Genomic DNA, 16884 nt, shown 5'->3' with positions numbered 1-16884 from the left:
AATTGCCAACATTGCTCAGCTGACGGTGACTATTTAAAATACGGTGTGTGTGAGTTTCCTTCAAGCACTACCTTATTAGGTCTGAAGAAGGACAGGATTGTTGCTTATCGAAGGAAAGATAATATAGAGGAAAGAGAGACAGAGAGGCTGCCAACACACCATTGATTTGTGTAGATTTTTCAGCAACCTTTGGACTATAAACGAAAAGCTCTCCATGAGCTCATACTCGGTGAAGGCAAGCAGCTCAAATGACAGTATTGGAGATGTATGGCTTAGAAGAACTTCTATTGGTCACAGCCAGCAAGGCCTGGCAAATCTGAGGGGCAGGCCTTGAAAATCCTTCCCCTCACTTGCCCTAGACACAGAGAAAGGGGATGGGTAACTCCGGTGGTTTAAGACTTTTGAAACACAATTAAGTTTAAGACTTTGAGACGTGATTAGGAAAAGCAGGAAACAAATGTGGCCGTTATTTGATAGCACTCTGAATTTCAAGCCTTTTATGGATCTATTCATAAGGTGTGGCGACGGAGGCAGAAAAACATCCCACAGTTCTCTCAAAAGGGTTTCAGTTGAAGGCCAGGCCTACTGTGCCCCTGTACTTCCTGTTGAGGGGCACTCCCAGGAAGGCTGGGCTGGCTAGGCCAGCTCCCCACCAGCAGCCCCCAGTTATGCAGTCCTGCTGCTGAGAGACTTAGGGACTGGAGCCTGCACTTCCAGAAGTGACGTCATTGTGCTGGGGCCAGGATCATGCACATGCAAAGATCCTCCATAATGTGAGTACCAGGGGGGCTCCTCTCCCCATCCGGTCATCACCTTTATACCCTGCTTGTCATCTTTGCAGAAGTATCTGTCTGGCCTCGACAGGGAAGACCGCATTCCAGGGCAGAGATGGATTGTAAAACAGAAGCACAGCTAATTCTATGGTTGATTGTCACCACCACCATGTGGAACTAAATAGCTTTTAATCTGATGCAGGGTGAAAAATCTATTTTTTTAATGATCAGGGATTATTTAAAATAATTTTGAAAATACCAAAAAATCAATTAATTTATTATCCACTCTGAGACTTCCTTGGATGTAGGCCCAAAATATCAGGACTGCGTATGTGATAAGATTGCATTGTGAATCAGTTACCAATAAGTTTCCTAGATCTGTCCTCCTGACTAGAGATGAGCATGAACTGAAAGACAAACCAAAGTTCGGCATGAACCGGGCCGTTTCATGGTTTGTGAACTGGTGGTTCGTCAGAGCTCATTTCTGATGAACCGCCATGAACTTTAGGCCGGTTCATTTGGTTCATTTTTCAGTTCGTCACTGCAGACAACCTGGCACCGATCAATCAGTTTCCTAGGCAACAGAGGACGGGCTTTCTGCAGACCTTCTGCTGATCCGGAAGTGACGTTTTGTTGACCCGGAAGTGATGTTTTCACAAACCAAGCAAACTGGTTCGCGAACCTGGGCAAGTTCATGAAAGTTCGTGGTTCGTGAAACGTGACAAATCACGAACCGCACAGTTCGGTTTTTCCCCGGTTCGTGCCCATCTCTAGTCCTGACTCAACCAGAGTCCACTGCAACACACAGCATCTCATCTTTGGCATATCCCAGGAACTGGCACGGTGTGAGCATGTACAGAGCAGCCTACAAGAGAGACATGCCAGGAACAAGAAGTTGCATGAAGCATTCAGTTCCAAGACGCAATAGAAGGTCAAAGGGAAACCTTTGTAGATCTATCAGATGTTATTTGATGCTCTTGCCAGACACAAATGGTTTTTATTGTCTTTTTTAGTGGAAAACACATCCTTGTATAAGCCTTTTCAATGCAGGATTTTGTTGTTCTTATTGTTTATTTATTTACTTCATTTATACCCTGCCATTCTTTCCAATGGGGACCCAAAGCAGCTGACACCATTCTCTAAATCTCCTCTTCTCCATTCTAACCACACAACAACCCTTTCAGTTGGATTAGGGAGACAGTGTGTGAAAGACCCAAGTTCACCCACCAGGCTTCCATGGCAGAGTGGTGATCTGAACCTAGTTGTCCCAGATCCTTGTCCAACATTTTAACCACTACTCCACAATGTTGTTGTGTTGTTTACAATACCGTGAAGAAACACAGTGCTTTACAGTTTATAAGAATAAAACAACAGGGCCCTTGACTCCCACAGAAATTACATTTTGACATTAACAACAGAGTGAATAGCAGGAAGAGAGAAGGGAGGAACAGGATGTGATGGGGGAAAGCAATTGTTTATTGATTCTTGGTTTAAATAAGATTTGAAGTGGAATCCCAAACAGATAGTTTCAGGTGGGTAGCCATGTTGGTCTGTAGTAGAAATGCAAAATTCAGGTCCAGCAGCACCTTAAAGACCAACTAGATTTCCAGGGTATAAGCTGCCGAGAGTCATAACTCCGTTCATTGGATTTCCAACAATTATGCCCTTTCCAGCCTTTTTACTTCAATAGACTTGGAAGGGTGTAACTCTTCTTAGGATGCTGTGGCAATCCAGCCAACTTGACAGGCAGTAGCACAAAACTCCTGCTGTGTGATTGTTTTAATTCCATAAATAAAAATGGTCAAAAAGAGGGGCATACTTAGCTGTTGGGAGCTTCATGTCCATCTGTTAGCAAAGCAGGAAGACAGAGGAAAGCATGGTGTTTTTAAAAGCACAGAAATGTCTTGCTGCTGGAAGTAAGGGAGTAGGGGAAAGATCATCTTAATTAGATTATATGTTATTGTTAATGCCATGAAATAAAAAGTACAAATAAGCATGTGTCTTTAAAGGCTTCAGCAAAGCACCAAGAAGATAGAAGCAAACAGTTTCTTGCACTCAAGGAAGACCTTTGACTGGGCTCAGAAACAGGCACATTGACCCTTCCAGAAGCGGGGGAGTCCAGTGAATCTCTTTGTCATAGATACTAATCAAGGACTGGCATTAATTAACCCTTCCCACTCAGCTCCTCTGCTGTCAGTTCCCTCAATATCCTTTGGTGACTCTACAGGATTTGCAACTCAAGCGAGGAAATTTGTAATATGAATAAAACTGCATTTATGGTTCAACAGTTGTCACATCCCCCCCCCCCCCCGTTGCTTCACTTCCATAACCAGAATTTCTGTTTATTAGGCCATTGTTAAAAGGAAAAAACAATTCTATCTGTTAAACAGGCAAGAAACCCTACAAGGGAACACATTGCCAGGAAACATCAAATACTAAAGTCTCCGCAACATGATGAAAAGCTGTAGTGTGCTTTTACCTGGCTCGTCATCATAGGCCCTATCACGTTGCATATCTCAGCCATGCCCTGTGGTGTCTCAGATGCCAGAGCGGTTAGCTTTCCAGTCCCAGCATTATTGATCAGGAGATTCAGCCCGACTCCTTGCAAATGCTCCGTGATTCTGGCTGCAGCAGCCTGGATGCTGAATGGATCAGTAATGTCTACAGCAGATTTTAAAAAGGGATTCAAGGAAAGCTGATCCAGCCCTCCTGGCTCCTGTACCGCTGCCTCTTCAGATTGTGTGCTTGTTGCTCTTGACGTAGAGACGATCCCTTCCCGTGTCACAATTTTTAATGCACACATAATTTGTTTCACGTGTGCGGATAAAAAATATGCAACGTAGTATAAATAAAAAAATAGAAAAATGTGTAAATGCATTGTATATCCTGCTTAGCACAAGTCTGAAAATACAGCTATTATCAGGGGGTTTTTCAGCTGGAACGTGGTAGAACGGAGTTCCAGAACCTCTTGAAAATGGTCACATGGCTGGTGGCCCCGCCCCCTGATCTCCAGACAGAGGGGAGTGTAGATTGCCCTCAGCACCACTGGAGTGGTGCGGAGGGAAATCTAAACTCCCCTCTGTCTGGAGATCAGGGGGCGGGGCCACCAGCCATGTGACCATTTTCGCTGAGGCCGATTTAAACTTTTAAAAACTCCCCCCTTGTTCCAGCTGACCCAAAGTTACATCATTGGCCCTGGGAGCATGCATGCACTTTGCGCGTGCACATGTGGTACCAGGGGCACCACCTCCCACCAAGAGTTGCCCCCTGTGCTGGCAACCCACTAAGCTCCACCACCTCTTTTCCCAGAAAAAAAGCCCTGGCTATTATCCATATACATGCTGAAGCTCTCTATCATAGGTATGCCTGAGTTCTCATATCCTTTTAAATTTTCAGAATCAAAGAAGTCTGTTAAAATTTGTTTGGAAAATTAGCTCCCCCTTGTGGGATACCAATCAAACAGCAGAGCTGTAACACAGTACCCTGCGTACTGAAAGAATGATGGCATGATCATTTCAAAATTCATTTTTCCCAAATTGATACATATCTTCCATTAAATGGGTACCTATTTGATGCACACACGCTCAGAGCGGGACCACAAGTGACGCCTTACACAGGTTGGACACTTGCCAGCTTCCCTCAAGTGTTGATGGGAAATGTAGGCTTCCTGGTCTTGCAGCTGTAATGGAGAGCCAAGCTGTAAAACCAGGGCGCCTACATTTCCCATCAAAACTTAAGGTAAGCTGACTGGTCAGACCCCACAGTAATATCACACTAAGAGCAGAACCACAAGTGACAAAAGGCACAGATTGGACACTTGTCAGCTTCCCTCAAGTGTTGATGGGAAATGTAGGCAGCTTGGCGGAATGTTGGACAAGTGACAGTTGAAAAGTCCATTGGACAGCAGTCGGAGAGCCAAGCTGTGAGACCAGGATGCCTACATTTCCCATCAGAACTTGAGGGAAGCTGACAAGTGTCCAACCTGTGTCAGGCGTCACTTGTGGTCCCGCTCTCATTTGGAACACAATGATGACAAGGGGGCAGGTGAATTTAATCCACTGCTTCATTCAGCTAAATGTGACACTTTCCTCCAGCAAAAGGAGCTTTCTTCTAAAGGGGTCCCTTCGGCTGTAAGAAGCGTTCTAACAAAAATGAGCCCACTCGCTGTTTAGCAGACGGTAAGATTGGATTATTAAACCACAATTGTAGGGGAATTTACAAGCATGCAAGCGTGGCTGGTAAATTCTAATCTGTTGCAGATATAATTTTGACTCTATAGATGAATACTTTGCTGTCATTGGCTAAAACTTTGTGTTGCACAGTTTATGATTGGTTACAGCCTAAAAGCACTTGTTGATCATGCAAGAGAGAACAATAATATTTGCAGGCTTCAGATTAAACAAGCCCTGACAAATCTTCCATGCTCTAGGAATGGATAAAAGGGAAGGGTAAACCCCTGTGGCTAGGATTTCAAAATCAGTTAGGACGAGCATGAAGCAGCTGTATCTCTTGCTTAATTATTGTTCCTGTTGATTGAAATTCAGCCTTTTCATTTGCCTAAGGTGGGGCTGAAGGGACAGAAAAACACCCCACAATTGTCTCTCAGACAAACACTTGACATACAAAAAGAACAACTTTAGAAAGATGGCTGACTTCCAGGCCTGGCACATCCATGGAGGCGGTGCTGGCAGCTGTCTCGAGAGCTGAACTCTGAAGGAGGTGCTGTGCCAGCCCCCGATGACCCTCCCCCGACCCGGAAGCGGGCCACATCCCCATTTGCCTCTCTGCCCCTTCGCCACTGCTGCCTGCCTCAGCTTGGCTCCCAGTGAGCCGGGCGCCCAGGTGGCACGGCAGTGAGCGGGGAAGCGAGCGGGGAAGTGGGCCTCCTCCCTGCCCCTTCGCCACTGCTGCCCACCTCAGGTGAGGGGGACGATCCTGCGCGATGACATCACAAGTGACATCATTACACATGGCCGGAGCAAGGGGCGAGGGACGCAAGTAAGTATCTCACCTCAGCCACCAGAAGCCCTGGCACCGGACCTGCTGACTTCCCTTCTAAATGTGATGCCCCAACTGCTTCAGAGTCTTTGTTTCCATCCTGTAAAAAATATAGTTTCCTCTATTGGAGAACTGCTCTGTGCCACAGAGTTAATTGAATATCATGAAGTTGCACTGTTCATAGGAAGTATGAGTGCCATTCTCAAAACGGTAGGAAATGTGTTCCCATCTAAATCCAGCATGGAGTATCCAACAGACATCCAGTTACATAGACCCAGAGAAGATACAAGAAAAATGTAATGTATAGTTTGTATTGTCGAAGGCTTTCACGGCCGGAGAATGATGGTTGTTGTGGGTTTTCCGGGCTGTATTGCCATGGTCTTGGCATTGTAGTTCCTGACGTTTCGCCAGCAGCTGAGAGATCTCTGTCTTTTGGTGCTACACCTCTGAAGATGCCAGCCACAGCTGCTGGCGAAACGTCAGGAACTACAATGCCAAGACCACGGCAATACAGCCCGGAAAAACCACAACAACCATAATGTATAGTTTGTTCGTCAATGTGTGGTCAAGGATATCTGGGATGGCTCACAGACTTGCATCCTCTGTCATTGGGGGTTCTCCTTCAAGACATGGTTATGACATAACCATGGTTATGAGAACAGGATTATGACATAAAGGCTTGTGCTGTTCAAAAAATTGAGTGAAATGAACTGAGTGTACAAATCACAATGTCCTTGCAACACACTTTCATATTAAAGTTGTACAGAAAAACATCCTCCCGATCTTCTCCACACTTTGAAAATCCCATTCCTTTGGAGGTTAACATGAACTGAGGTTAATGTATTTGTTGGAAGCGTAAGTCGTTTGCAACTGGGATAATATTGGTTGGTCAAAGAGTTAAATTGAGTTATCTAAACAAAATAAAGCATTTCTACAGACAAATTACAATTAACTGTCATAGAATGAGCTGACGGCCCCTAGCTTGGATGGTTTCCTTTTTTAAAGGATTTGACAAATTAATAAAGATTATGGCTCTCATGGATTCCCAGGAGAATTTGGCCAAACTCGGGGCTTTTTTTTCAGTGGGAACATGGTGGAACGGCATTCTGGCAGCTCTTGAAAATGCTTGGCAATATCGCATGAAAATAATATTATTTCAAAGAATTCCGTGTGTTTCTCCTTCATTTCACTCTCAAGAGTTCCGCCGCCTCTTTTCCCAGAAAAAAAACCCTGGCCAAACTATAGCTTTTAGTTTGATCCAGGAAGGAAACTTTTATGTTTTTAATTATCAGGGATTATTTTAAATACTTTGGAAATCCCAAGAGTCTTTAGCTGGATGTAGGCCCCAAAATATTTTAATTACCTGTGACCCTTGAATGAGACTAGGTAGCTTTTGAATCAACTCAGAGCGGGACCACAAGTGACGCCTGACACAGGTTGGACACTTGTCAGCTTCCCTCAAGTTTTGATGGGAAATGTAGGCAGCTTGGCGGAATGTTGGGCAAGTGACAGTTGAAAATTCCGTTGGACAGCAGCCGGAGAGCCAAGCTGCGAGACGAGGATGCCTACATTTCCCATCAAAACTTGAGGGAAGCTGACTAGTGTCCAACCTGTGTCAGGCGTCACTTGTGGTCCCGCTCTCAGGGCCAAGCTACAAGTGACGAATGACACTTGAATGGCAAGTGGATTGAGTGGAGTGCAAGTGAACAGGGAGAAATACACTTGCAGTTCAAGTGTCACTTGTCACTTGTAGCTTGGCCCTCAGAGAGGAAATTCTTATCTTTTTAATTATCAGGGATTATTGGAACTAGTTTGGAAATACCAAAGAAGTTAATTGATATGTTATTCATTCTTAGTCTTTCTTGGATGTAAATCCAAAATATTTGGATTACGCATGGTGGTGGGGATAATATTGTGACAGAAACCACTAACCAATGTGGTAAAAAGTACTTTTTACTTTTAAAGTATTCTGTTCTACCTACAAATTTTACCTCAACATTTCATTCCCTGCATACCATCCTTGCCTGTTCAATAAAGTTGCCATTTCTTTTGTGAGTCACCTCCAGTGCCATTTCATTAATGAGGAAGAGAGATTTTGTTTTTCCCCCATCAAGTTTCTTGGCTGGGCTAAAAACCCTAAAATATACCCGCTTATCAGGGTGGGACAAAAGGAACTTTACAACATTAAAATCACTAATGGAGACACACTCAGCCAAAACAGGCAACCTTAGGGCCACGCTACAAGTGACGAATGGCACTTGAATGGCAAGTGGATTGAGTGGAACACAAGTGAACAGGGAGAAATACACTTGCCGTTCAAGTGTCATTCGTCACTTGTAGCTTCGCCCTTAGATTTTGGCAGAAAATTCTGCCTCAGAGTGAGGGAGTGCAGAGGGGAGTGAAGCACAAACAATTTTTGAACAACTTTAAAGGGTCCTGATTCTGAATACTGGTGATCTAGCGTCTGCTTTGGCCACTAAATCTGCAAGTGTATGGTGGGTCACCATAGCTGGTCTCCACTCTCCAAGGCTGGGAACCCTGTCAGGGGTGGTCAGCTCACCATACCGTTTGTAGGTCACCATGGATCTATCCAGGTAACATTGCAAGCTAACGTGTGGCTGTCAAGGATGATCCAAAGTAGGTCTGTTGAAACAGGAACATTGCTTGAGGAATATTGCTGATGGATGGAATCAAGGATGGGACCCACAGCATGCCAATTTGACAAAGGTTCTGGAAATGGCTCAAAAAGCATCACAGATAATGCTCTCGTACTTTGATGATTTCAACTTGCCGTGAGTTTGCAACGGATAAACAATAGAAGAACTCTAACAGATAGCAGACTTTTCTCCAGAATTTGGCTAAAAATGGAACACTTTCCATTGCTTTCACTGGCAGTGCTTTCACTGTCTACATGCAGATGGCTGGTGCTGCAGTTGAATTTGGAGCGGGAGGGAATAGGCACAAAGTCCAGAAAAGTAAAAATGGTTATGATGTCATCTGGGTGCTCCATAAAAAGTGTGGGAATAAATCATGATAATTCTGGTTGAAATGGTTGCATGGAATTAACCGTGGAAACTGATCTTCTTGTTCTCAGTTACCCTTCCACTTCCCTTCTCTTGTGTATCTGCTCTTTTGTTCACAAAGCCTTGAGGACGGGCACTGTCCTCCATTTTCATTTTGGTAGAGGGAACAGCAGTGGTGTTGTGTATCGAATTTTAATTGCAATGGCCTGTTTTGGGGAGACAGCACTGGTATGAAAAGAGGTGTTCAAAATATATTAAAGAATATATACACACACTAATTAAAGGGTGGGTAATTTGCAACCAACTTCCCACATGGAGATCAATTGGTAAGAGAAGAGGCATGTAAAATTTCTGCAAGTCATGTTAAGTTTATTGCAGTTGAGAACACAGTTATTCCGGCATTCAAATCCACATTCACATGGGTGAGATATTCTTTCGGCATAGCAGCCAAGGAGGACAGTTCGATCTCTCACCAAGCAACGGTCTCCCCCTCCCAGTTCACAAAAGTGCCATTGTTCTTCTCAGACAGGTGGCCAAGGGTGTTTAAGATTTTCTTTACACTAGCATCTGCTGTTAATGGAGGCTGCCCCTAGAGAAAAGATAGTAAGAGATCAAGCATAAGCAGGTTTACTTAAGTCCCATTTCATTCAGTGGAGCTTACTCCCAGAAAAGCGTCCCTAGGATTGCAGCTTAAGTGAGTTAAACAAGGCATACTTGTGCTGTGCAAAAAAACCACGACAAATGAGTAAGATCAACCAGCACACCACACCACACCACACCACATCATTTTGTGCAATGTGTTCATACATCAGAGTCAAACAGACAAATATACTTAAAAGTTGCTCTGTGTGTATGGAACTTTGTTGCTGTGGAGGTTCATCCAAAGGGAGCATGAACACCTTCAGACAAAGTATGAAACTTTGGCAGGTGGCCTAGTATACAGTAGCCAGAGAGTTAACTCAAAACATCTAAGAAGCAAAATAAAGCAAAGCTGGATTAATTTATGGAATTCATTGTCATAGGACAGGTCAAAGATCACTGGATTAGATGATTTGTTGAGAAGATTGCACCAACAACAACCATGGGGAATCTGAAGGCTGGAAAATGTTACCATCAGATGGAAAACAGATTCTGACCCAATTTGACTGTTCTTTGAGAGTTCTGGACAGAAGGGCCTGATAGGAGGCATGTCTGTTGCAGAACTGGCAACCATAAAAGCCGACTTACTCTTACTGGGATTTGAGCCCAAACTATGTAATTAAAGTTGACCCCCACACACACCCATCGTACAAATGAGATGATACCATGAACGACCTACTATTGTATTTCCCATGTCCGTCTGCACCCATCCAGGATACAGGGCAACACTCAAGATCTTGTCTTCGGCAAGCGCCAGGGACTGGCACCGAGTGAGCATGTTCAGAGCAGCCTACGAGGGAAACATACCAGAAGCAGAAGAGTGAGCGATGCATTCTGATCTATGAAAAGGCAATAAGTCATTTGGAAACTCTTGTTGATCCAAGATATTATTTGATGCTTTTTTAATTCTATTGTATATCTAGCCTTGCTTTGACTTGAAGGAGGGCAGGCTAGCTTGATCTCTTCAAGCTTGAAGGCTAAGCAGGGTCAGCCCTGGTTAAAACTTGGATGGGAGACCATCAAGGAAGTCCAGGGTTGCTATGCAGGTGGACACAATGACAAACCACCTTTGTTCATCTCTTGCCTTGAAAACCCCCTCCCAGGGTTGCCATAAGTCAGCAGTGACTTGATGGCAGTTTATACCACCTTCTCACTGCATGGCTGAGTATGTTTCTACCGGGAGTACTTTTCTTCTTCTTCGTGTACACAAGCTTGCGTTCTGTATTTTGACGTGAGTGAAACCTTGGCCAAGAATTGGAAAAGAGTGTGTGTTATGGAAAGACACTTTATTCTTATGATGTCAGCTGAGCCATCCCTTCACCCTTTGTGCCAAAGGCATGTCCGTACCTTGCTGCAGCGGTAATTAATGAAGTGTCCCACATGAAAGAATATGGGATTTGTGATGGAGCCTCCTTTACTGGACACATTGACAATGGCAGCTTTGCTACAGCTCATCCCTTTTTGGGGGCTCTCCTTAGACGCCTTCCTCAGCAAGGGCAGGAATGCCTGGAGATGGAGAAGGAAGAAGCAAGCACAGCCACTCACACTGTCCAAACAACTAGGCCAAAGCCACAAGTGCTACGCAGCTGTGGGATGGGCGTGTTCTCTTAGGGGCTCAACCCAACAGCAACTGTGGGTTCAGATCTCCCATGTTGCCTCAATACCACAACCAGGATAGCAGCACCTGTTCAATTTCTGTTTTGTTATGTTGCTGTTAACGTCATAGTATCTTTGGCTGAAAAAGAGGTAGCAGTCCTACTAATGATCCCATCACCAAGGGCCCTAAACATGATAAGGTTACCAGTCCCCATGGGGTATTCTCCCCAAATTAGCCAGTTGCAAAGCACGTGCACACTCCTGCATCTGTGTGATGACATCACCCAGAGCTGCCATCACCCCAAAGTGCCATCGCTGGAAGTGACATCATCGCAGGGGGGTCACACATGCATTGTGTGCATATATGAGGAACCTGATGGGAGCAGAGAAAAGGTAAGCTCCAGGTTTCCCTCTCCCACTGGGAGGGTAAGGGGACTGGCCAACCAGTGTCTCAACGAGACATTTTTGAGAAGTAGGGGGCTTTGGTTGCACTTACCTGGCTCACCACCATGGGCCCTATCACATTGTTTTTGTACACCTCGGACATGTTCTCTGGTGTCTCAGATTCCAAAGTACTTGGCTTTACAATCCCGGCATTGTTGATCAGGAGATTCAGCCCGGCTCCTTGCAGGTGCTCCGTGACTCTGGCTGCAGCAGCCTGGACGCTGCATGGCTCAGTAACTTCTGCAGCAGCAAAGAAAAGGTCAAAACGGAAAGTAAGCCACGCCCAGCCCAAATCCTGCACTGCAGGTGTCTGTAACTGTACCATCTATATAGCATGTTCTCTTGTTTAAAGACTGAAATCCTGTTTAGTAGATTAGGATAGTTATGTTGCTTTTATTATTTTTTTCTCCTGTTTGTACCATTCTATAATTGTACTCTTTTGCACATTCTTCTTTAAAAAAAACTTCATGAACTATATTTTTCTGGTGTTCTCTGGGTTTTGAAGCCTCAGCCTGAATTCAGTCCTTTGGCCTATTGGCTACAGCTACCCCAAAAATTGTTTTGTGGATCTCATTCTGCAAGTGTCCTACCTTGCAGGAGTGGCTTCCTTTTTAACACCAGGTAGGACTGGAGGCTTGTTCCTTGGTCTCATAGCTGAGGGTTAGTCAGAGAGACTGGTAGTGGTTCTCCATTACGCTGGGAAGTGAAGCTTCACACCCCATTTTTAGTGTGTTTTGCTTTCGACCTTGATCCCAAAACCATCTTGTGGGAAAAGAGGCTTTGACAAAAGGTAAGGAAACTTTCTGTATAGGTATTCCATCTAGTTGTAGCATAAGTAGATTCCCCATTGCTGCATCTTTGCCCCTGGTGCATTTTGAGATTTGTTTAGTCTTTTGCACTATTTAGTCAAATATTGTCCCCGAATTCTTTGGTCCAGGATAAGACTTTTACATAGACCTGAGTTTTTCAGCTGAGCATTTACACTGATCGGTGCCGAAATGGCTTGGGGTCATATCATTCGGCACTGCATGTCCTTGAGGCAATTTGGTGTCTACTTATGAGTTGAGATGTGTCTGTTTGGAGCTGTACTTTGTGGTCGCTGGTGCGAATGTCTTTTTTTAAAAAAAATTCACATGGATTATAACGTTATAACGTTGGGACCCATCCCCCACCCCCATCCCTGTATTTGCTGATTGCGTTGTCTCGTGCCCACTGGGGTGGAGTTCTGGGGGGGGAGTACTTTTTATGCTTGTTCTACTCTCATTTATTTTTTTAAAGCAAGCTAGGAAAGGGTTAAAATGCTGCTGCTTCATTCCCTCCAGGAAGCTTCCCTGCCACTTTTTTTTGCAAATGCTTGGGTTTTTTTCCTCTTCGGCATAAGGAAAAGCAGAAGTGGGGGGGAGCCTTTTCCTGGCTTTTAAAGCTAGGAGGAGCAGTAACATTACAGCTCATTCCTGGCTTTGAAAAAAATAATAAATGAGAGTGTACGCATACCCTCAAAGGAGGAAGTGGGAAACAGCCCTTTAACTCTTTCCTGGTTTTTAAACCCAGCAGGGGATAAGCAGCAACGTTAGGACTCATTCCTGGCTTTGAAAAAAATATATAAGAGTGTGTGCATACCCGAGAGGAAGGGAGCAAACGAAGAAGCAGCCTTATGACCCTTACCTCACTTTATTGATAAAAATGGCAGAAGAGGAGTTCATAGAACTGAGGAGGGTGGAAGTGGTTACTGGTAGACAGACCAATCAGCTCCTGGGGGAAAGGAAGAGGAGGGCACGAGAAGCAGGATGGGATTTTTTTGATTCTGCACAGACAGAACACACGCCAGCAGCGACTAGGCAGCGGCTTTAAAAAAATCACAGAATGTGCCTGGACGGGGGGAAGAGGAAAAGACAGACAAAAAACATTTCTGATTCTTATGTCTCCTTGCACTTGCAGAACTCTGGAGAAGATGGGAAGCAGAATAGATTCTGAAATGCTGTAAAGTGACTGTGTGGAAAACACCTTTGACTGGAGTAGCTCTCAGAAGAGTGGGCCAATATCCACTTTATGAAGGAGGAAAATGAGATTTCTTCACATTGCTCTTTGATTGCTGAAATGCGTGTAAGACAGGCCACAACTTAGTGTACTGTATGTGCCCCAGGTTCGATTCCAGCTTCTTTGTTTAAAAGACTCCCAGATGAATGGGTGTGATGGACTGTGTGTCTTTAAAATCCTAGAAGTGTACACACAGCTGCATGACTATTAAGGGTTAATCTCTCATAAAATTAGAGAGCTGTGAGTGACAACTACTCAAAGGGATCTGATTGAGTAGCAAGAGCTGAAAAGAGGAGGGTCTTTTTTCAGTCCTAGCAGAGTGGAATCCAGGATAAAGAGTTGGAAGATAGAGTACTGAAAGAGAGAGCAATTTTACTACTGACAGGAGAATTGGGGAAAGTAAGCAAGGAGGTTTGGGAAGTCAGTGCAGACTCCCCAATGGACCAAAGAAAAGGGATAGATGTTCTAAGGAGAGGAGATTTTCCCTACCCAGTCAAAGAGGTAGCTCTGGAAAGTGAAGAGATCCCTGGTTGGGTGTGGCTGGAAACCAGATTCAGTAAACAACTTAAGGAATCCACTGGTGCGTGCAGAGAAGGGGACTGGAGTACTAGAAACTGAGTACCAGCATTCCTAACTCCAGAAGACAAAGAGAATACTAAAGGAAAGTATATTCAAGTGCTTGGGGAAAATCAAGGGAACCAAAGCCTCAGAACATAAGCCTTTAAGTATCAGTGGAGAGCATAAGAACTGAAATCTCTGCATATTCTGATTTTATCTCAGAGATAGAGAGATGTTGAGTTTCCTCATAAATTTTCAACCCCTGATTTTGTTGGCGAAAAGGGTTAATTAAAATAGCTTAAAATCAGAAGTGCAATGGATCTTGACTCAATAGAGAGTCAGAGCATCTGTTTGCTTTCAAAATCATTTACTTCTAAAGAAAAAGGTGCATAGGATTGCTACAAAATAACAAAGCTTAAGGCTACATCTTGCTAACCACGAGTATAGACAAAGAGATAGGAATGGAGATTCTTCCTCCATCTTCTTGACCCTGAAAGAAAATCACCTGACCTATTGACCAATAACAGTTTACAAATGTCCTTCAGTTTCCCCGGGCTTCTAGGCTATTGGCTTTCTGCCAGGTTCTCTTCCAGGTCAATCTAAACAATAGCATGGTAGGTAAACACATTAACCCCATAATGACTGAATGTCAGACCTTGCAACACACATATATTTCAACAGATTTCACCTGACCATTCCCTTCTAAAATAAATAAACTAGTTAGTTATTTTTGAATTTTAACGCCTCTGGTGCCATTTCTGCTGTTTACGGATGAGGGAACGTCATAAGAAGATAGAAAAAACTTCTGGCAGAGACCTTTGAGAGCTGCAGCCAGTCAGAGGTCAAAATGTCTAATGAACTAACTCAGGATAAAGTACAATGTTCAGAAAATGCTCATTGGATGAACGCTAGAATTTATTGCATGCATTGAGTTTCCAACTCTCATGGAATAGCCCTGAATCTCCGCTCCTGTAATGCAAGAAGTGCCTGGCACATACCGAGTTGGATGATCTTGACTCCCTGGTGCTTGGCAGCCAAGTTCCTCAACTCCTGAAAAGAAAAGAAACCCAGAGACTTGTGACATGAGAAGAAGTCTGGAAAACTGGTGTGGTTGCAAATTGTGATATCATTTGAAGGAAGGTAGGGGAGCTGATCAGGGACATTGGAGGCATGAGGGGTTACCACAGAGACTGTTTATAGAATCCCCCTCCAGTAATGGCACTCCATTGCTGCTGCAAATGACTCTGCACTGGTTGCAGTAATGAGTGCACAATGGGGAACTGTCCTCGCACAAAAGCAATCTACATTTTGTATAGAAAATTACTCGCAATGCGTGGTATTCTCCTCACCATAAGAAATCCAGAGCGAGATGAGAATTTTATGCTTCAGGCACATTCTCCTGAACCATTCACACAAATTAGTTTCTCTTTGACAATTTGGGTGTTCCTCTTTCTCCACCTCCATTTCTTCAATGCCATTTTCCTAAAGCAAATAGTACAATATTGAACATGCTTCTCCAGTTCATGCAATGGGATATATAACTGCAATGGTAAAAACCTATATTCCTCCCATGATAGTATTTCAGAAAATCTAACTTGGATCACTCATAATTTCATAGTGGTTAGAGTGTTAGACTAGGATCTGGGCAACCCAGGTTTGATTCCCCTCTCAGCCATGGAAGTCAGTCACACACGCTTTGCCTAAGTTTGTTGTAAAGATAAAATCAAGGATGTGAACCTCACTTGGCCTCTGTTGGGGAGAAAGATGGGGAATAAATACAGTAAATAAATAAATATACTTCAAGATCATTGTGAGCACAATTAACTGGTGTTGAAGAAATCTTGCATATATCCTCAAAAGAACCTAAACTGCTGAAAAATGAAACTTGCCAAAGATCTCAAATCTCTTTCCTTCTGGACACCGTAGCCTTGGCATCAGGGGGACTCTTTTATTCAGGCCCCTGTCCTAGATCTCACCCAATTCCCCTCAAGAACTCACCTGGGCACGGGGTCCCTCTGGCTCCCGACAAGTGGCAAAGATCCATTCTGGACTGTTGCTGCTCTCCACCAGCTGCCTGATAATTGCCAAGCCAATGCCCCGGTTGGATCCCGTCACCAGGACGCTTCGTGCGTTCAGCATTGCTGCCTTGTCTGCCATCGCCTGACTAGAGAAGCCCGTGACATGCACAGCCAGGATTGCAATCCATGGTACTCCACCCAGATTTAAATAACATACTTAGTTAATGTGAAATATAGACACTGGCTCCATTCCCGAACCACACGGTTGCCTGTGACACAACATAAAAGAAGATATATTGGGGTGGGGTAGGTATTGTAGGTTGCATACAGGTACTGACTGAACTGGAGAAGTACGGCTTCTTGACAGGAAGGAGGAGATATACCGAAGAGAAGGTAATCTGCCCTTAACCCTCCATTTTGGTAGGCTTTTTTCTCTCTCTCCTCTATGTGGTTTTCCTTCCACTTATCTGAGGAACAGAGCAGTGACTCATGGAAGCTCATATTGAAATAAATAACATTTGTCTTCATGGGGCCACTGGACTTTTAAAAAATTTCTTTCTCCCATAACACTTTAACCTGTGATTCCAGCTTTTATCAGCTTAGCACAGAAGCGTCAGAGTTTCTGGAAGCAGCTCAAGGAACAGAGAGCAATTCTAACAGAATTATACTCATGGAAGTCTTGCTCTGATTTCATGTTTAAACTGCATCAAATGGGGGGGGGTGTCCACACAACTTTGTCCCCTAACCTCCCACATTCTGTTTCCCCCCACGTTGCTGCCATCTTTCTCAAACCTTGGT

The 16884-nt window shown here is 44.1% G+C and overlaps 1 protein-coding gene across 2 annotated transcripts; it reads right to left on the bottom strand.

Moving 5' to 3' along the window:
- Window positions 1-9149: 9149 nt before the first annotated feature.
- On the bottom strand, window positions 9150-16286 carry LOC129343974 (C-factor-like). Of its 2 annotated transcripts, XM_055000417.1 has the most exons (7): window positions 16067-16154; window positions 15418-15550; window positions 15067-15118; window positions 11526-11713; window positions 10781-10939; window positions 10113-10223; window positions 9150-9383 (listed from the first exon to the last, which is right to left on the bottom strand). In XM_055000417.1, the coding sequence occupies exons 2-7, from the start codon at window positions 15418-15420 to the stop codon at window positions 9264-9266; spliced, it is 633 nt and encodes a 210-aa protein (XP_054856392.1). In that variant the 5' UTR covers window positions 15421-15550; window positions 16067-16154; the 3' UTR covers window positions 9150-9263. The 2 variants fall into 2 exon arrangements, with proteins under 2 accessions (XP_054856392.1, XP_054856391.1); XM_055000416.1 differs by lacking the exon at window positions 15418-15550 and having other exon boundaries at window positions 16067-16286.
- Between the last annotated feature and the right edge of the window lie 598 nt (window positions 16287-16884).

The sequence above is a fragment of the Eublepharis macularius genome, chromosome 16 (genome assembly GCF_028583425.1).
Source record: "Eublepharis macularius isolate TG4126 chromosome 16, MPM_Emac_v1.0, whole genome shotgun sequence".
Taxonomy (NCBI): domain Eukaryota; kingdom Metazoa; phylum Chordata; class Lepidosauria; order Squamata; family Eublepharidae; genus Eublepharis; species Eublepharis macularius.
This window is presented reverse-complemented; position numbering and strand designations above follow the sequence as displayed.